This window comes from Mobula birostris, chromosome 6 (assembly GCF_030028105.1).
Source record: "Mobula birostris isolate sMobBir1 chromosome 6, sMobBir1.hap1, whole genome shotgun sequence".
Taxonomy (NCBI): Eukaryota; Metazoa; Chordata; class Chondrichthyes; order Myliobatiformes; family Myliobatidae; genus Mobula; species Mobula birostris.
In genome coordinates, this window is record NC_092375.1 from 40,585,061 (window position 1) to 40,606,364 (window position 21,304).

Below are 21,304 nucleotides of genomic sequence, written 5' to 3' on the forward strand. Positions count from 1 at the left end.
AAGATCCTTGAACATTCTGATGAAGGATCTTCGACATTAAGGATCTTTCCACAATGCTGTCATACTACTCATTGTTCATATTTATTCATGATAAACGGCTTCTTAGTTACGTTGATGAAAGATTGCAAATTACTCTTTGAAAACTTCAGCTACGAGTTATAAAAAAATACAGATTCTGTGGATTGTGCGAGGAAACAAACCATCAGAAACATCATGTAACACTTGACAAAAATGCCTTTTTCTAGTAAGGTTAGATTTCAGATGAATTAATTTTAATCTTCCAAAAACTAAGATCTTATTTTGTGAACTATCAAATTAAAATTCAAGTGGAACCACAAAAATATCACAATAAGATTATTGTAAATTATTACAGACCAAAAGATTCATAAAGAATGCAATATTGCAAAAGCAACAGTTGTGAACAATTCACCTAAACAATAAAGAATTAGTCCACAATTTGTTGCAAGTCCGGCAGATTGTACAATACAGAAGTAGTGCTTACATAAAGCGGCCAAACACAAAATACTATACTTGCCTATTTCTGCAAGTCTTATGATCTACTTTTAGGATTGGTTTGCAAGACTCAGGTTTCTTACCATCTCGCTGGACTTTACCTGTTAGTAAAACACCAAAATGAAAAACTGTAACTGCAATATTGCCACATCAGATAAAGCACTCATTCAGAAACACCAATATATTAGACACCAATTATTCCACCATTAAAGTCAATGTGGATTAGTAATAAATGCCACCAGGATTTATTTGTTTTTGCACTTTATGTAGAAGAAAACATCCTGACCCAACCAAAATAATGTACTATTCTTGAAAATGCTGCAATACAAGGTTCATACATGAAGTAGACAAAACAAGATATCACACTTCCCTATTTTAAAAAAATCTAATCAGTTTGTGCTTTTCCAGAGAGATGTATTGAATATTGAATTGGTGAGAATAGATACAATACTTAATCTTTTTCTTTAAATTATAAAGATGAAGGGATTTTCATTAGTCTTGCATCTTTTTCCTCTGCAATATTCAAAGGAACTTGTTCATTTCCTTTGATGTTTGAACTTCACGTCCTTTTCCAACCTGAACTTCAGCTTCTCAGCGTGCAACTGCAAATGTCACCGTCATTCTGTAGCTCAGCCACTGAAGTTTATGTGACCTTGGTTCTGGAATGAAGCCACTGCATATTGATCAGTTTCCCCATTGATGCAGTAAAATTATTGACAGTGAAGTGCAGCACTGCAGCACAAAAGATTGGGGGGAAAAAAACATCAGGGAATAACACAGATTGCATGACAGTGGTCTTTGCTGAGATTAGCCATGTTCTAGTTCATTTGATCTGGATCATGTCTTATGGAGCATCAGAAACTATAATGGATATTAATATCTGTGGTCATCCAGTTTGAGGAGAGTTCCCCATAATCTCTTCCAGTTGATGGAGTCAAAAGCTTTTGTGAAGGCAAAAACACCATGTACAATAGCTGGCACTTCCAAAATTTTCTCCAAGTTGTTTGAGGATCGTTTTCTCAGTGCCATTGCATGGTTGAAATCAGTATTTTGGACACTGAGAGAAGGGCAAGGACATACCTGGAAAATCCGAACCACTTCTCATACTGTATAAAGTCACATCACAGTAATGGCAGGTATTAATGATATAACTCACCTTTACCTGCAATGCGCCAATACTGTTTCTGGCCCATTCTGGAAATGGGCATTCAATGATCAAGACCTCAAGTTTTCCTAAAAACTCATGGTCTATGGGGCAGCAGTGATCCAGGGTGTCACTGAGTTGTTTAGCACAGAAACGGGCCCCTTAGCCACCACATTCATGGCAATATTGATACCCATCTATACTAATCTTATTTACTCACACTGAGACTGTACCTTATATGCCCTGACAGCATCACCATCTCCTCTGACAACTACTCTCTGCATAAGAGAAACATCAAATCCTCCTTAAAACTCAATCCTCTTACTTTAAAACTATGCTCTATTGTTTCAGTTACATGGCTTATCCCTTCTTAAACAAGACATTGGAAGTTAGAAAAAGAACTTTTGGCACACTGGCCTTCATAAATTAAAGTGTTGAGTTCAAGAGTTGGTATGTTATATTGAAGTTGTTTAAGATGTTGGTGAGGCCTACTTTGGAGGGCTGTGTGCAGTTCTGGTCACTTACTTACTGGAAAGATATCAGTAAAATTGAAAGAGTGCAGAGAAAATTTACAAGGATGTTGCTGGGACTTGAGGATATGAGTTATAGGGAAAGGTTAGAATATTAATTTCCTAGAGCATAGGAGAATAAGGGGAGACTTTATAGAAGTATACAAAATTATGAGTGGTTTAGCTGGGTAAATGCAAGCATGCTTTTTCCACTGGTATTGGGTGAGAATAGGAACTCGAGGTCATGGGTTAAGGGTGAAAGGTGAAAGGTTTAAAGGTGGAACTTCTTCACTCAGAGGATGCTGAGACTGTGGAATTCATTACCAGTGGAAGTGGTGGATGCAGTTTTGATTTCAACATTTCAGAGAAATTTGGGTAGGTACCTGGATGGGAAGGATATGGAGGGTTACGATCCAGATGCAGTTCCATGGGACTACACAGAATAATAGTTTGGTATTGACTAGATTGGCTAAGGTGTCTGTTTCTGTGCTGTAGTATTCTACGACCCCATAACTCTGTTAACTATCCTCTAGAATCCTGACACTTCACCCGTCACATTGATGCAAAATGTAAGGATCCCATATATCTCCTCCCTTCCATACCACAAATACTTGGGATATCGTATCTGATACCTGGGGATGTATCAACCCTAATGCAGCCCATGACATCACACACCTTCTTTTTGAAACGGACCTGCTCCAGATTATCCACATACCCCTCCCTGAATTCACTATCTTCCAATTTCTTCCCTAATGAATGCAGCTGAGAAGTATTCATTTAGGAGCTCACACACATCACCTTGCTTCACGTATAGATTACACCTCTAGTCACTAAGGGGGCTTGCTCTTTACCTGGCAATCCTCTTGCATCTTAAATGTATCGAATATCTGGGATTGTCCTTAACCTTAATTATGAAGGCTATTACAGGGCTCCTTTTTATCCTTCTAAGTTCTTTCTCAGATTCCCTCATCACACTCTTCATATTTCTGAAAAGATTCCCTTGAATCTAGCTGCCAACAACTACCATATGCTCCTTTTCTTTTACCTCCAATTAAATCTTCAATATTGTCAGTCAAGGTTCCCTAATTTTACTTCTTTGTCCTTCAATCTTGCAGTACCGGCACTGCCATGGCTTGCCCATTTTGATATCCCAAGATAATGTACAGTATTGCCCTATCTCCCGTAGGATTATCAAACTTTCTTGGATATACTTAATAAATTCTGCCTCTTCTAAACCCCTTGAATAAGGCAATTTCAGTTAATATTGAGTAAGTTAAAACCCCACAATATTGTAAGCCTATAGCAATTATACCTTTTATGATTTCCTTACAAATCTGTCCCTCCAATTCCCAGTGACAATTAGGAAGCCTATAGTGTAATCTCAGAAGAATTATCGCTGATCTTTTATTCTTAAATTCTATACATATAACACCATTGATAATTCCACCAGCACTTCTTTAAATACTGCCATTATGTCCTCCCTAAACAATAGTGTGACTCACCCTACTCCTTTGCATTCTCTTCTGCATGTCTGATACTTCTATACGCCAGAACAATAAGTCAGCAGTCTAGCCTTTCCCTAAGTGATACCCACAACTTCAATACTATCCTAATTCCAAGTACTAACCTAAACTCATCTGACTCTCTTGTGAAATGCTTTGTATCAAAGTAGGTTAAGCCTGCCAGTCCTCCCCACGCTCTCCAATCTGTCTGTTTCTGCTCCATCCATTGGACTTGTCTGATTTATCCCCATTAATTCATTCTCCACCTGCTGCACCACCAATATGCTTTCCATCCCTCTGCCAAATTAGTTTAAAACCTTGTGAGTGGCAGAAGGCTGAGGTGTAACCCATTCTTTGTGTATAGGTCCCACCTACCTCAAACGTGACCCTGATGATCCAAGTACCTAAAGCCTGCCTACTTGTAACAGCTCTATCGCCTCCACAACCTCATGGGGTACGGAATTCTAAAGATTCACTACCTTTACAAGAAATTCCTACATACTTTAGTTAAATAAAATACCACCTTCTTATCTTGTGTTTCTTTACTCAAGATTCCCCAGAAGTGGAAACATCTCAGCACTTAAATCTGTTATGACCTTATGTTTCAATGATTTCTCCCTATTCCTCTACACTCCAGAGAAAAAGATCTATTTTTTTAGCCACACAAGGACAACCCTTTCATGCCAGGCCAATGCCCATTGCATTCAGGCCCAAATCAAATTTTCTCCAGCAGGCAGACTGACATCAAACTCCAAAGACACAGGAAGAGGTTACCAGGCTGACGTGGGAAATGCTCCTTTTTGTTTGAGAATGCTCTTAAAGCCTCCAGGGGTAAATTGCAAATTGCCCACTCAATTCTAGGAAATTTTTTGGCCTTGGCAACTTAAAAAAAAGGAAGAACATTTCGGACAGCACTAAGAACTTTGAGAGAATATGCAGGAAATGTGCAGAAACAGAATAAGTGAGGGAAAGTCCACATCATCTCACACTCTACCTAACCAAATGACCCCTCAGGCAACTCCTACTCCGCTTATAGTTGTCACATTGGCTTCTTTAGTTACATCAGATCCCATTGAACTGGAGTGGAAGCATGTCATGCTCCATTACATGGACTGTCTAGGAAGAAATAATACTTTGTTACTAGCTTATAATACTGATTAAATCTGTGAAGCATCTACATTTATATAACTACAAGCAATGTGTCAATATTTTTCAACTTTCACAACATCATGGCCTGTTAGAATGGAAGAAGAAGAGGAAATCACAGTCCAACCCTGGATTACTAATTTCAGTTTTGCAGACTACTCAAATGTATCTTTAAATATTGTTTCTATCAAACTGTACCAAATGGTGTAAAGATTAATTATTTTCAGAGGTATGCAAATGAAGAATTGGAGCCACATTTGAACTGTTTCAGTAGAACCAAATGACCTTTATTTCATACTGTAATACAAAACTGTCTCGAAAGATTCACACAATGTCATCCTAATTTTGCTGGAGGCTAGCGTAGTCTTGAGCCTACAGGGTGCAATTGATAATTCATCTGTATTCAAGTCCAATCCTTGTGTACATCATGTGTATCATGATGATTGAAGACTTGGTTAAAGCAATACAATTTGCACAATTTTGCAGGGCATAAAAGTTCATTACATGAAGCAAAGCATTTATGTATCATATAACCAAACAATTAACTTTAATCTGTACTTGAATCTTAGTTCCTCACTCTTGTATGTCCTTAACTAACAAAGTTCTCACTTTTGAATATCCAGTAACCAAATCTTTAAACATACTATGTCAACAAATATACCAAGTTGCCAAGCTCTAATTTTTTAAATCAGCAGCTAATTCTAGGATTAGGGTTAAAGAGCAATTACTCAATGTTGTCATATATGAGGCCAAAATTTATTCTTTCTATTTTGTCTCTCCGTGAAAGTTGTACAACTATAGGGAAGTGTGACAGCAATTAAGTATCCATTATAATTGGTGAGGCAGAAAAAGAGACGGTCATAGAGTCATATGGCACAGATTCATCCACGCTGACCAAAGTGCTTCCTGAACTAGTCCTCTTTGGCTGCATTTAGGCCATATTCCTCTCAACCCTTCTTATCCATGTGCCTGTCCAAATGTCTTTACAACATTATAATTGCACCCACTTCTACCTGGCAGCTCATTCCATATACCTACCACCCTCTATGTAAAATGTTTTTCAGGTGCCCTTCAAATCTTTAAGATTTTGTAAACTCCTGAAAAGTCACCAATTAACCTCCTTTGCTCTATGGAAACCAGTCCTGGCTCATCCAGTCTCACCTTATCACTCTTCTCTGGTCCCAGCAACAGCATTGTCTGCAATCTTTTCTGCACTCTCTCTAGCTGACCACATCTTTCCTATAGTATGACGATCAGATCTACACAAATATTCCAGGTGAAATTTTAACAACACCTTGCACAGTTGTAACATGGTGTCCCAACTCTTGTACTCAAATGCCCTGTCCATGAAAGCAAGTGTGCCAGTCATCCCTTCTCACCTTGTCCACCTGTGTTACCACTTTCAGCTAACACTGTTCTTGTACTCCTGAGTCTCTCTGTTCAACAACACTCCCTAGGGAGCTGTCATTCATTGTGTACATGCCATCCCGTTTATCTTCCCAAAACTTATCACCTAACCTCAGAGTTAATTACATCTGCTATTCCTTTGCTCACTTTCCCTGTCAATCCAGATCCTGCCGAAATCTTAGATAACCTTTCTCAGTTCACCAAACAGCTCTATAGGACCCTGGTCAGACCCTACTTGGAGTATTGTGTTCAGTTCTGGTTGCCTCACTCCAAGAAGGATGTGGAAACCATAGAAGGGGTGCAGAGGAGACTTACAAGGATGTTGCCTGGATTGGGGAGCATGCTTTATGAGAATAAGTTGAGTGAACTCTGCCTTTTCTCCTTGGAGCCATGGAGGATGAGCGGTGATCTGATAGAGATGTACAAGATGATGAGAGGCATTGACCATGTGGATAGTCAGAGGCTTTTCCCCAGAGCTGAAATGGCTAGCACGAGAGGGCACAGTTTTAAAGTGCTTGGAAGTAGGTACAGAGGAGATATCAGGGCCCAGGGTAAGTTTTTTACGTAGAGAGTGGTGAGTGCATGGAATGGGCTGCCAGTGACGGTGGTGGAGGCAGATATGCTAGGGTCTTTTAAGAGACTCCTGGATAGGTGCATGGAGCTTAGAAAAATAGAGGGCTATGGATAACCCTAGGTAATTTCTAAGGTAAGGACATGTTCAGCACAGCATTGTGGGCTGAAGGGCCTGTATTGTGTTGTAGGTTTTCTATGTTTCAAACCATGAATCAAGGCACCTACTATACATTCTCATGCAAATCGGCACACAAGAGTGGACCCAGCACAATTCCTTATGTCTCTTTCCATCAAGCCAATTTTGTAGTTTTGTCTGGATCTAGTATGATTTAACCTTCTATACCAGCCTACCTTGTCAACACCACGTGGACAATGTCTACCATCCTGTCCTTGTTAATCCTCCTGGTCACCTTTTCAATAAACTCAACTAAATTCATGAGACCTACTGACAATCCCTAATCTTTCTTTGCCTTTCCAAGTGCAGACAGATCTTGTATCTCAGAATCCCATCCAGTAACTTTCCCACCAGTGAATATTCTGCAGTGGCCTGTAGTTTTCTGGCTTGTTCTTGCAACTTGGTTTATTATTATTATGTTATCATTAGCCACCCTCCAGTCTTCTGGCTACCTCACCTGTGGCTAGGGAAGTTTCAGCCAGCCCCCTGCAATTTCTTTCCTTGCTTTCCACAACATCTTGATGCAATTGGTCATGCCTTGGAGATTTATCTATTCATATGCACCTCAGTATCAAGAGCATTACCCTCTTTCATAATGTCAATATGCTTCAGGACATCTCTGCTCTCTACTCCTGAATTCTCAACCTTCCACGACTTTCTTCATGTTAAATGCATTCATCTGAGACCTCACCCATCCTCAGCAGTTCCAAGCATAGACAACCACACTGACCCATGAGGGGACTTCCTTCCTTCATAATTACCCTTTTGCTCTAATATACTGAGAGAATACCTTGGATTTTTCTTTGTCCTCTCTGCCAAGAACAGCGTGTCTGCCCTTTTGCCCTCCCTCCACTATCTGATCTCCTCCTTCAGTGTTTCCCTACATCTCTTATACTCAAGGGACTTGTTTGACTCCAGCTGCCTATATCTGACACATACCTCCTTATTTTTCCTGATCATCTTTCTATCCACGAAAAGTAGGTTCTTGCCTCTGCTAATACAAATTCAGAGTCGAATAGCTCCTTGAAATTCCCTTTGCAAAATCCCTAGGCCATATACATTCAGGAAAACATGGTCTACCAGTGGCCTAACCAGTAACCCTAAAATTGCTAACAACAGGAATTCTGCAGATGCTGGAAATTCAAGCAACACACATAAAAGTTGCTGGTGAACGCAGCAGGCCAGGCAGCATCTCTAGGAAGAGGTGCAGTCGACGTTTCAGGCCGAGATCCTTCGTCAGGACTAACTGAAGGAAGAGTGAGTAAGGGATTTGAAAGTTGGAGGGGGTGGGGGAGATCCAAAATGATAGGAGAAGACAGGAGGGGGAAGGATGGAGCCAAGAGCTGGACAGGTGATAGGCAAAAAGGAATACAAGAGGATCATGGGACAGGAGATCCGGGAAGAAAGACGGGGGTGGGGACCCAGAGGATGGGCAAGGGGTATATTCAGAGGGACAGAGGGAGAAAAAGGAGAGTGAGAGAAAGAATGTGTGCATAAAAAAGAAGTAACAGATGGGGTACGAGGGGGAGGTGGGACATTAATGGAAGTCGATGTTCATGCCATCAGGTTGGAGGCTACCCAGACGGAATATAAGGTGTTGTTCCTCCAACCCGAGTGTGGCTTCATCTTTACAGTAGAGGAGGCTGTGGATAGACATGTCAGAATGGGAATGGGATGTGGAATTAAAATGTGTGGCCATTGGGAGATCCTGATTTCTCTGGCGGACAGAGCGTAGATGTTCAGCAGTCTCCCAGTCTGCGTTGGGTCTCGCCAATATATTAAAGGCCACATCGGGAGCACCGGACGCAGTATATCACCCCAGCCGACTCATAGGTGAAGTGTTGCCTCACCTGAAAGGACTGTTTGGGGCCCTGAATGGTGGTAAGGGAGGAAGTGTAAGGGCATGTGTAGAACCTGTTCCACTTACACGGATAAGTGCCAGGAGGGAGATCAGTGGGGAGGGATGGGGTGGACGAATGGACAAGGGAGTTGCGTAGGGAGCAATCCCTGCGGAATGCAGGGGCGGGGGAGGGAAAGATGTGCTTAGTGGTGGGATCTCCTTGGAGGTGGCGGAAGTTACGGAGAATAATATGTTGGACCCGGAGGCTGGTGGGGTGGTAGGTGAGGACCAGGGGAACCCTATTCCTAGTGGGGTGGTGGGAGGACGGAGTGAGAGCAGATGTACGTGAAATGGGGGAGATGCATTTGAGTGCAGAGTTGATAGTGGAGGAAGGGAAGCCCCTTTCTTTAAAAAAGGAGGACATCTCCCTTGTCCTAGAATGAAAAGCCTCATCCTGAGAGCAGATGCGGCGGAGACGGAGGAATTGCGAGAAGGGGATGGCGTTTTTGCAAGAGACAGGGTGAGAAGAGGAATAGTCCAGATAGCTGTGAGAGTCAGTAGGCTTATAGTAGACATCAGTGGATAAGCTGTCTCCAGAGACAGAGACAAAAAGATCTAGAAAGGGGAGGGAGGTGTCGGAAATGGACTAGGTAAACTTGAGGGCAGGGTGAAAGTTGGAGTCCCTGAATGGTGGTAAGGGAGGAAGTGTAAGGGCATGTGTAGCACTTGTTCCGCTCACACAATTTTACCCTAAAATTGCTGGCTAAAAGCCAACTCTAAAAAGGTAAATTTAAAGAAACACTCTCTTGGATATGGACCAAACAAAGACAGACACTGCTCACCCTTTCCCTAATACCTTTTTGTTCAAGATAATTTAATTCCTATCCTCTTCAAGTCACTTCCCACCCTGATCACTAAGTCACAAAGAGACTAACAATTAAAATCCTTTTGTGGCTTGATTCTGAGTAAGTGAGATATGATGTGCCGTTGTACTGCACAACTTTACTGGCACAAGTTAACTTATTCTCTGTTTGCTCCAATAGGGCAGACTGAACAAACATATTCTATTGGAATGTACTAATTTAATATAAGAAACAACAAATTCTTTTATAAGTGTTGTACACCATTTTGCAATTTTTTTATGTGACATTATACAAATGAATGCAAAGTATACCAGCACTTACCTACTGGTTTTCAACAAGTGCTTACCATGTGGTACTATTATCTGAAAAGGTTTGTTTGGGCTTTTCAAGTTCCAAAGTGTTAAACTACCATCTGAATGGCTGCACATGAATTGCTTCCCTTCATGATGCCAGCTGATAGAATGGATAGCCTAAAAATAAAGTTATAGTGAGTACATTGGACAGTATATTTTGGGTAATAATAACGATTCACTGGTGTCCTTAAAACAACATAATACTTGTTGCAGATTTCTGTAATCTTGCACCTTACATTCAATAAACACAGATAAAAATTAAATATAATCTACCTATGCACACTAAATTTATTCCCCACCTATGTAACAAAAACATTCTATTAGAATTCAGTAAGTTAAATACATGTATTACACAGCTGAAACAGTATCCTGTCATTGGTTTCATAACCTAGGCATGACATAGAAGTAATTTTAACCAAATAGTTAATCTGATCAATCAAGTTCTGCATTCATTTATGCATTTAGCCTTGCAACACTGCAACCTTTTCACAAGACATTCTTTACTCATTTTGCTGAGTCCCCATTTGACATGAGCTAATCTCTGTCTTTTTCTGGTACCCCTCTCCCTGGATAACTAACACATTTAAAGCACATGTTTTCCTGGTTTTTTCCTCCACTACTGAGAGAGATTTCCAAGATATAACAAATTCAAACTGTGCAGGATAGATGAATAAGGATAGTACACCAGTCCTTTGACTCAAATGATACCACTTTGTACAGTTCAAAAATTAAATCATTCACAAAATATAGCTAATATATTTGACCAACAATTATGCAGCCTGAAATAATTCTGCTTTAAGGCAAGAATGTTTGTAATTTGACTGAAGAGTTAAGTGGTCTTTGGTTGGCTAAAGATTTTGTGGTAAAATAGATCTTTCTTCTGATGGACTTTAAAACTTGTATTCTACAAGGTGTCTACAAGAAGGGTCCGAGCCGTCTCTATTTCTTGAGGAGACTGAGGTCCTTTAACATCTGCCGGACGATGCTGAGGACGTTCTATGAGTCTGTGGTAGCCAGTGCTATCATGTCTGCTGTTGTGTGCTGGGGCAGCAGGCTGAGGGTAGCAGACACCAACAGAATCAACAAACTCATTCGTAAGGCCAGTGATGCGGTGGGGATGGAACGGTGGTGTCTGAAAAGAGGATGCTGTCCAAGTTGCATGCCATCTTGGACAATGCCTCCCATCCACTACATAATGTACTGGTTGGGCACAGGAGTACATTCAGCCAGAGACTCATTCCACCGAGATACAACACAGAGCGTCACAGGAAGTCATTCCTGTCTGTGGCCATCAAACTTTACAACTCCTCCCTTGGAGGGTCAGACACCCTGAGCCAATAGGCTGGTCCTGGACTTATTTCTTGGCATAATTTACATATTACTATTTAACTATTTATGGTTTTATTACTATTTATTATTTATGGTGCAAGTGTAACGAAAACCAATTTCCCCCGGGATCAATAAAGTATGACTATGACTATTCATTGATTATTGGATCAGTACGCAGGGTTTGATTCCAAAGGTTCCTCCTCTTTAACTGTAGCCAGATTCCTGATTGGCCAAGAGATCTTTTTGAGGTGAAAGTTTATTTATACCCAATATGGTGTCTTAAAGTGGAGCAGAGGGTATATTGGAGACATCCTTATTTGCAACTTCCAACATCACAAATTAATTATTAGTGATTGTCCTTGTAATAGTTATTGATATAGATGATGAGATTATTCTATTTACAGATTTTAGATATTTAGTCATACCCTAATATCCAAGGGCAACAAAAAAAGTAAACACAAGAGATTCTGCAGTTGTTGGAAATCCAGAGCAACGCACACAGAAAAGTAGTACAAGGATCTATGACCGACAACAAAGGTCTGCTATATTGTGCTAAAGGTGCGTTAGGCGTTCCTATGCTCAAAGCAAACTGACTCCCCTTAATTAGTCCCTGCCTTTCCAAGTGATCATATATCCTATCCCTAAGATTTGTTTTTTTTCCCCAATAGTTTCCCTATCACTAGCTTATGATTCACAGGTTTGTAGTTCCTGGCTTATCCCTACCCTTCTTGTATATGGGAACAACATTAGCTACACCCAGTTTTCTGATACATCACTCCTGGATAAAAATGATACAAAAATCTGCCTTTCTATTCCTGCAATCTCTTCCCTGGGATAGACTTCATCAAGACCCTTCCCCTCAACCTGAAACACTGACTGTCCTTTTCCTTCTACAGATGCTGTCTGACCAGCACCTCATTTTTTGTTCCAGATACATCACCTGCAATCTCCACAAACATCCCATGGCTCCACAAAGATCTCCCTTTAGATCCACAAGAGGACTAACTCTTTTCCTAATTATGTTTTTGCTTCTAATATATTTATAAAAGGTTCTGGCTGTCTCTAATTCAACTGGCCAGGGCCATTTTTTATCCCCTTTTGATATTCCTGTTGTTTTCTTATGATTGTTCCTACTTTTGCTATAAACCTCAAATGACTCACTTTTAACAACTTGATATCCAGGTTACCAGCAAAAACAGCTGATGCAGTGAACAGCATTCAGCATGTCCACTAGGCTCATGTGGCACAGAAGACATTGATAAAAGAGAAAAACATTGTCCAGGGAAAGCAGAAAACAACACCACCTGCTTCTCCAACATCACTCCACTGACTAATACTTTCTACAGTACAAAATCTGAGATGGTATTTTTGTAATATAATTGGGTAGCTATACTATGAACCCATGTATGGATGTTTTGTGAATTCTACTGTATCTTTTGCTGCAATTCATGAATAGTCATGCAACCAAAAGAATCATCCATATGGTCTATATTTTTAATCAAAAAATTAGGTGAGATTAACTTTTCTGATTATTCTGACTTAGCAACTGGGAAAAAGGTCTTTTCACAATGCTTGCTAATGCAAAATTGGTGAATAGATGAAATTTTTCATACTGAACATGCTGCACACTGGTCACCCATCACCCAAATGAGACATCCAACACAATCATATGCCTATTTTAAGATGTTAAAAGGTAAACATCCAAAATATTAATACTGCTGAGTACACCATTATGCACCGAACCATAAGTCTGAGGTAGGATGAATAATTTAACATAAGAAATCCTGCAGATGCTGGAAATCCAGAGTAACATGCTGGAGGAACTCAACGTGTCAGACAGCATCTATGGTGAGGAATAAACTGTCGATGTTTTGGACCAAGATCCTTCATCAGGACTAGAAATAAGTAACCAGACAGGAGTTTATTGTAAATCACTGAGAATCATAAAGATTATAGCTATACACAGTTGTTTGACATCTGTCTTTCTTTAGGAGGAAGAAATTGTTTGCCTAGTAATGACCTCAGAACCAGAATCAGACTTAATATCACTGACATACATTATGAAATTTGTTGTCTTTGTGGCGGCAGTACAATGCAATACATTATAATGAGAAAAAACTATGAATTACAGTAATAAAATAGTTAAATTAAATAAACAGTGCAAAAATAGAGATATAAAAAAGTAGACAGGAGGAATTCTACAGATGCTGGAAATTCAAGCAACACACATCAAAGTTGCTGGTGAACGCAGCAGGCCAGGCAGCATCTCTAGGAAGAGGTACAGTCGACATTTCAGGCCAAGACCCTTCGTCAGGACTAGCTGAAGGAAGAGCTAGTAAGAGGTTTGAAAGTGGGAGGGGGAGGCTGAGATCCAAAATGATAAGAGACAGGAGGGGGAGGGATGGAGCCAAGAGCTGGACAGTTGATTGGCAAAAGGGATATGAGAGGATCATGGGACAGGAGGCCCAGGGAGAAAGAAAAGGGGGGAGGGGGGGGGAAAACCCGGAGGATGGGCAAGGGGTATAGTGAGAGGGACAGAGCGAGAAAAAGGCGAGAGAGAGAAAGAATGTGTGTATAAAAATAAATAACAGATGGGGTACGAGGGGGAGGTGGGACATTAGCAGAAGTTTGAGAAGTCAATGTTCATGCCATCAGGTTGGAGGCTACCCAGACGGAATATAAGGTGTTGTTCCTCCAACCTGAGTGTGGCTTCACCTTTACAGTAGAGGGGGCAGTGGATAGACATATCAGAATGGGAATGGGACGTGGAATTAAAATGTGTGGCCACTGGGAGATCCTGCTTTCTCTGGCGGACAGAGCATAGGCGTTCAGCAAAATGATCTCCCAGTCTGCGTCGGGTCTAAAAAAGTAGTGGGGTAGTGTTTATGAATTCACTATTTGGAAATTGGATGGCAGAATCATTGAGTGTGTGCGTTCAGGCTCCTGCACCTTCTTCCCGATGGCAGCAATGGCTACAAGGCATGTCCTGGATGATGGGGGCATTTAATTATAGATACCGCCTTTTTGAGGCATCACTCCTTGAAAATGCCCTGGATACTATGGAGACTACTGCCCATGGTGGAACTGACTAAGTTTACAACACCCTTATTTCAATCCTGTGCAAAAGCACACATGTACCAAACGATAATGCAGCCAGCTAGAATACTCTCTACAGTACATCTGTAGAAATTTCTGAGTGTCTTTGGTGACAAACCAGATTTCCTCAAACTCCTAATATAATGGCTGTTGTGCCTTCTTCGTAACTGCATCAATATGTTGGGGCCAGAATAGATCCTTAGAGGTTGACACCCAGAAACTTGAACACGTTCACTCTTTCCACTTCTGATCCCTCTACGAGGATTGGTGTGTGTTCCCTTGATTTAGCTTTTCTAAAGTTCACAATCACTTATTTGGTTTTACGTGTTCGGAGTGCAAGATTGCTCCTACAACACCATTCAACCCGCTGCTCTTTCTCGCTCCTGTACGCCTTCTCATCACCATCTGAAATTCTGCCAAAAATTGTTCTGTCGTCAGTAAATTTGTAGATGGCATCTGAGCTGTGCCTAGCCACACAGCCATGGGTGTAGAGAAAGTACAGCAGTGGGATAGGCACACAACCTTGAGGTGTACTAGTGTTATTTGTCAGCGAGGTGGAGATGTTATTTTCCAATTCCACAGATTGTGGTCTTCTGGTTTGGAAGCCAAGGGCTAAATTGAAGAGGAGGTACAGAGGCCCAGGTTTTGGAGCTTTTCGATCATAACTGTGGAAATCATTGTGTTAAATGCTGGGCTGTAATCAATAAACAACATCCTGCCATAGTATTAGCACTGTCAGGTGATCCAGAGCATGCAAGGGTTTACCCTCTTGAAAGAGGGCCTGACTTCAGCCTCCAAGACAGAGATGAAATGGTCACCTGCTTTGAAGTTACCTTTGTATTTAAAGATAAACCATTTTTCCAAATCTAAAGTAGAATATTTTAAACACTACTACTATTCCAATTATCTGTATACTTTCTCCAATATTTTCTTTTATATAGACCATTCCCATCTTAGTTTGAGCTACATCTTGTAAATACAGTAGACGGTGCTAAAAGAAAGTGTGCTTGTGTTAAAAATTGGCAAAGAAGGATATTGTCACAATTGACAACTGTAGAAGTATTAAATTGAAATTTTAAAAATATTCGTAAATATAATTAGCAAAATCATCTGCTGTGCTAGTTAATATTGACTATACATGTCCATCTTCTGAAATGACCAACAAGCCACTTAAATTGTTAATTTAAGCATAACAAAACTAGATGATAATCTGGTATTGACCATGCACCACATCTGAAGAAAGCAAAGGGACATCCATTTCAGTTGATCCTCTAAAGTCCGTTGGAGATGTGCCTACATTGTAAAAGCTGTCCCACAGTCTAGTCAAGCTGCAGCTTCATATGGTACCATACTGTTTCAAATTTTTCCTCCATCATTACTAGTCATGTACTGTTCCACTGGGAGAAATGATTCACAAGAGTAAGTGGTATAGTAGTTGCTGAAACAGATGCCCTTGGAGTCCTCAATTTTGATTAGACCCCATGATGTGTCATGGTATTAGGCTAAATGCAGTAAAGGAGCTTCCCACATAATTACCAACTAACAGCTTCTCCCTCTCCTCACCATCCCCACCCCTACACCTACCTCAGCTGATCAAACAGTACTTCAGTATTGAACATAATTCGGAACTAGAGAGAAGCAAAGGCAGTAAATACACTAAGTGAAGCACTTCCATTTTCAACACCAAAAATGCTTGCTGCCTCTATCGCTGATTGACACATAATGGATGCGGCTGCTGAAATTGATTTGCAGATGAGGAGAGAGAAGCAAGGAATTAGCGTGACCTTGTTCTTGTCAATCTACAGTCAACGTATGACCATGATAGTACAATCCTTATGGAAATTTCACACTGATGACATCCTCCATCATGTTAAGTGTATAGATTCATAACAACTCCAGGAGCACTAAACTGGGTCTTAAATAGGGTGCATGGGCCCTCAGCAGCAGAGGAATAAACTTCACCATACTGACACAAGGACTGATCTCTGTTAAACAAGTACAGCAAAGGAAAATCAGAATATGTAAAGTGATGTGCTCACAGTTGGAAGCTACAATACATAATCACATGCATTCTTTGCAATGGAAGCAACAATCAATATTCAAAGCTAACCTTGTGTGCAAACAACAGATTAGATCAATTATCTAAAAAGTATTTATGAATGGTAGTGGTCAATTTAACAAGTCAGGAAAACTTGAAAAATATAGTCATTATCAATAATAGAGAACCAGCAATGTGCAAAAAACTGCTTGCAACCACACTTTGGGAGATCTGCCAAGTAGATGATGAATCTTACACTAAACTGCTTGTAATCACACTTAGGGAGAATTGCTAAGTAGATGGTTTCAGATTTCTAGATCATTGGGATCTCTTCTGGTGAAAGTATAACCTGTACAAAAAGGATTTTTCATCAGTCTTCGCTATGGAAGACACTAGCAATATGCCAGAAATTCAAGTGAGACAGGGGCAGAAGTGAGTGCAGTTGCTATTACTAAGGAGTAGGTGCTTGGGAAGGTGAAAGGTCTTGAGGTAGGTAAATCACTTGGACCAGATAGACTACACCCAAGAGCTCTGAAAGAGGTGGCTGAAGAGACTGTGGAGACATTAGTCAATCTCTAGATTCTGGAATGGTTTGACCATAGAACCATAAGACATAGGAGCAGAATTAGGCCATTCAGCCCATCAGTCTGCTCTGCCATTGCATCATGGCTGATCCCGCATCTCACTCAACCCCATACACCTGCCTTCTCGGCATATCCTTTGATGCCCTGACCAATCAACTTTATACTGACAGACTTGGCCTTCACCACAGTCTGTGGCAAAGCATTCCACAGATTCATTACTCTCTGGCTAAAAAAAATTCCTCCTCAACTCTACTGTAAATGGTCACCCCTCAATTTTGAGGCTGTGCCCTCTAGTTCTGGATACCCCCACCATAGGAAACATCCTCTCCACATCCACCCTATCTGGTCCTTTCAACATTTGGTAGGTTTCAATGAGAACCTCCTGCATACTTCTAAATTCCAGTGAATACAGGCCCAAAGCTGGCAAATGTTCCTCATATGTTAAGCACTTCATTCCTGGAATCATCCTTGTGAATCTCCTCTGGACTCTCTCCAATGACAACATGTCCTTTCTGAGATACGAGGCCCAAAGCTGTTGACAATTCTCCAAGTGCGGCTTGACTAGTGTCTTATAAAGTATCAGAATTATCTCCCTGCTTTTTTATTATATCCCCTTTGAAATAAATGCCAACACTGCATTTGCCTTTTATACCACAGACTCAACTTGTAAATTAACCTCCTGGGAGTCTTGCATGAGAGTGGAGGACTGGAAATTTGCAAATGTCACTCCACTCTTTAAAAAGGGAGGAAGGCAGAAGTAAGGAAGTTATAGGCCAATTAGCCTCACTTCAGTGGTTGGAAAGATGTTGGAGTCCTTTATTAAGGATGAAGTTTCAGGGTACTAGCAAGTGCATAATAAAGGAGGTCAAAGTCAGCATGCTTTCCTTCCTTGACAACCTGTTGAAATTCTTTGAGGAAAACACAAGCAGGATAGACAAAGGAGAATATGTGGATGTTGTGTACAGGGATTTTCATAAGGCCTTTGACGAGGTGCTGTGCATCAGGCTGCAGCACAAGATAAGAGCCCATGCTATTACAGGAAAGATACTAATATGGAAAGAAGACGCAAACACGAGAAAATCTGCAGATGTTGGAATTTAAAGCAACACCCATAAAAAATGCTGGTGAACGCAGCAGTCCAGGCAGCATCTATAGGAAGAGGTACAGTGGACGTTTCGAGCCGAGACTCTTCGTCAGGACTAATTGAAAGAAGAGATAGTAAGAGATTTGAAAGTGGGAGGAGGAGGGGGAGATCCGAAATGATAGGAGAAGACAAGAGGGGGAGGGATGGAGCCAAGAGCTGAGAAGTTGATTGGCAAAAGGGATATGAGAGGATCATGGGACGGGAGGCCTAGGGAGAAAGAAAGGGGGAGCGGGAAGCCCAGAGGATGGGCAAGGGGTATAGTGAGAGGGACAGAGGGAGAGGGGGAGGGGAGGATAAATAAATAAATAATAAATAAAGGATGGCGTACGAAGGGGAGCTGGGGCATTAGCGGAAGTTAGAGAAGTCAATGTTCATGCCATCAGGTTGGAGGCTACCCAGACAGAATACAAGGTATTGTTCCTCCAATCTGAGTGCGGTTTCATCTTACCAGTAGAGGAGGCCATGGATAGACATATCAGAATGGGAATGGGACGTGGAATTAAAATGTGTGGCCACTGGGAGATCCTGCTTTCTCTGGCGGACAGAGCGTAGGTGTTCAGCGAAACGGTCTCCCAGCCTGCGTGGTCTCGCCATGGAAAGAAGATTAGCTGATAGGTAGGAGGCAAAGAATCAGAATAAAGGGGGCCAGTGGCAGGTGGTGTTGCACAGGGGTTGGTATTGGGACCTCCTCTTTTCACATTATATGTCAGTGATTCGAATGGTGGAAATTATGGCTTTGTTACTAAGTTTTCAGATGATACAAAGGTGTCAAAGGTTACGGGGAGAAGGCAGGAGATTGGGATTGAGAAGGATAATAAATCAGCCATGACGGAATGTGGAGCAGACTTGATAGGTCAAGTGGCCTAATTCTGCTCCTATGTCTTATGGTCTAATTGTGACCTATTCTAGAAGTCCCCATCATTGGAGAAGACAGTCTTCATCCAATTCACTTCACCCCGTGTTATCACAAACAGTTGAGAGCACTAAGCAGCAGTTTATGGGACCAGACAACATGCTAGCGATAGCAATGTGAAGAGCTTTCATCCTAAACTAGTTGACATCTAACCAAGCTGTTTTAGCACTGCAATAACCTAGACATTTGCCCAACAATATGAAAAATTATCTTGGTATTTTCTGTCCAGGAAAAGCAAATCCAATTTGGCTAATTTCTCCAACAACAGAGAAACGAAAGGTAATAGTAACAAAATAAGAAAGGCTAAATTCTAAAGTTAAGGTCAGAGTAACTGCTATTAAGTGTATTAGACCAATAATGACATTGATGACCCTTTTTAAAATTAAGTCATTTGGATTCAAGAGAAAAGCTCTGGGTTACACCTAGCACAACACATGGTGAAAGTTGCTGGGTTTCAGTCATTTCAGACTTACAACATTACAGAAAATGATTCACTGGGTACAATTCTAGCTTTATCCTGTGTGAAGTTACTTTTATCTGTACACACCTGTTTCCTTCCCACATCCTGAGGAGGAGCCATGCGTAAAGTAAATCATTATTGCAAGTGCACTAGGTGTGAGTGGAGGTATAAGAATCAAGGTGGAGTTGATGGACTGTGAGAAAGAATAGATTACATGGTAATAAGTGGGGTTACTGATATTACTCAGAGCTGGCATAGACTTGGTGGGCCAAATGATTTCCTTCCGTTCTGTAAAGAAATATTTGTAATTTACCTTCATTATTCCAGAAACCTAGATGTTCAATGATCAGTTCTATCTGCAACTTTTCTGATGAGCAAATAACAAATAATGTAACTACCATAAGAAAATCATACAATACATTGTCTTCTGCTAATGACTATCTGAACTCATATTTTCTATTTATAAGCTCATGCCTGAATGTCGCTTGTGTCTTTCTGCATTCAGGCACGAGTACTTCTTTCTCTGGTTTGATTCAGAGTTCTTCTTACACTCTGACAAAGGGTGAATTGACATGATCACCAGATTCTGTAGAATACAGCAAGCAATAATGAACCGTAAGACATTACGCTTTGAGAGTGGCCCAGGAATTATGAACCACTCTTTGGCTACAATGTTGATTATTTTGGGCTGGCAGCATGTTGCCATTTAGGGAAGGTGCTTTTCTGGTTTATGAAGTCAAGAGTCTGAATAGCTCTTATTCAGTCATTTTTGTCGGGCATAGCGTCTGAAAACAAGAAAGAATGCCATAAAATAAAAGTGATCTTAAAGATCCAAACATGTTCATAACAATAACTTTTAAGATATTTGAATATAATTAGACAAAGCAAGTTGCAAAAGATTGGTCTCTGCCTACTGGAGTTCAAAAGAATGAAGAGGCTTCTCTTCACACAAAATTTTGAGAATGATTGATGGAGATTGATGCCAAGACAATTTTCTTTCTCTGCTGAATCTAGAATTAGAGACCAAAGCTTGGGATAAGGATCAGTCACTTGGTGCCGAGATGAGGAAAACTGTCTTAAATCAGTGGTTCTCAATGTGGGCCTTTTGCCCTCCTTGGGGGCAATGCTGGATTTCATAGGGGCCACAGAAGCCTCTGAATGGGTCATGGTAAGTTTACTATTTTGCTAAAATATTCATGATATTTGAGGTGAATGTGAATGATGTTGACACCACATTGCAAGAATGTCTTATGGATTTGCCGGGTGATATAATGGCTCAGACAAAATTTAAATGCAGCAAGCAAAAGTTTTGGACAACTAGTGAAATTCAAAATAAGTTTCTACAGCTCTGGGAGAAAGCAAAGTTGTTTTTAATTGGATTTCCCACCTCGTATCTAGTTCAATGTGGTTTTAGTCAAGCTCTACATTTATCAAAAGCTCATAACCATCTTGATGTTGTGAAAGGAGGTTATCTTCGCTTATCTTCAGTCAAGTTGCTATTAGATACTTAAAAACTCACTAGTTTGCATCAGTCACAAGGGTCTCACTAAATACATGAAGTTTAAGTGCTTTTTCGTTGCTGGTTGGAAGAATATTATATATAGTATATTATAAAGTATCTTATTCAAAGCTTTGAAAACAGTTTTCATATATACCTGTAACATTATAACCTTTTAAAACATAACCTTTTATAACATAAATATTGACTGTATGTT

General features: G+C 40.6%; 1 protein-coding gene across 2 annotated transcripts in view; it reads right to left on the reverse strand.

The window, feature by feature from the left end:
* The window catches only part of LOC140199763 (syntaxin-binding protein 5-like), a 340,576-nt gene that overhangs the window by 142,426 nt on the left and 176,846 nt on the right, over positions 1-21,304 (reverse strand). For both annotated transcript variants that reach the window (XM_072262244.1, XM_072262243.1), the window contains exons 8-9: positions 10,019-10,142; positions 536-614 (exon numbers count right to left, since the gene is read on the reverse strand). In XM_072262244.1, the coding sequence (XP_072118345.1) occupies positions 536-614; positions 10,019-10,142 (203 nt within the window). The remainder of the gene's footprint in view (positions 1-535; positions 615-10,018; positions 10,143-21,304) is intronic.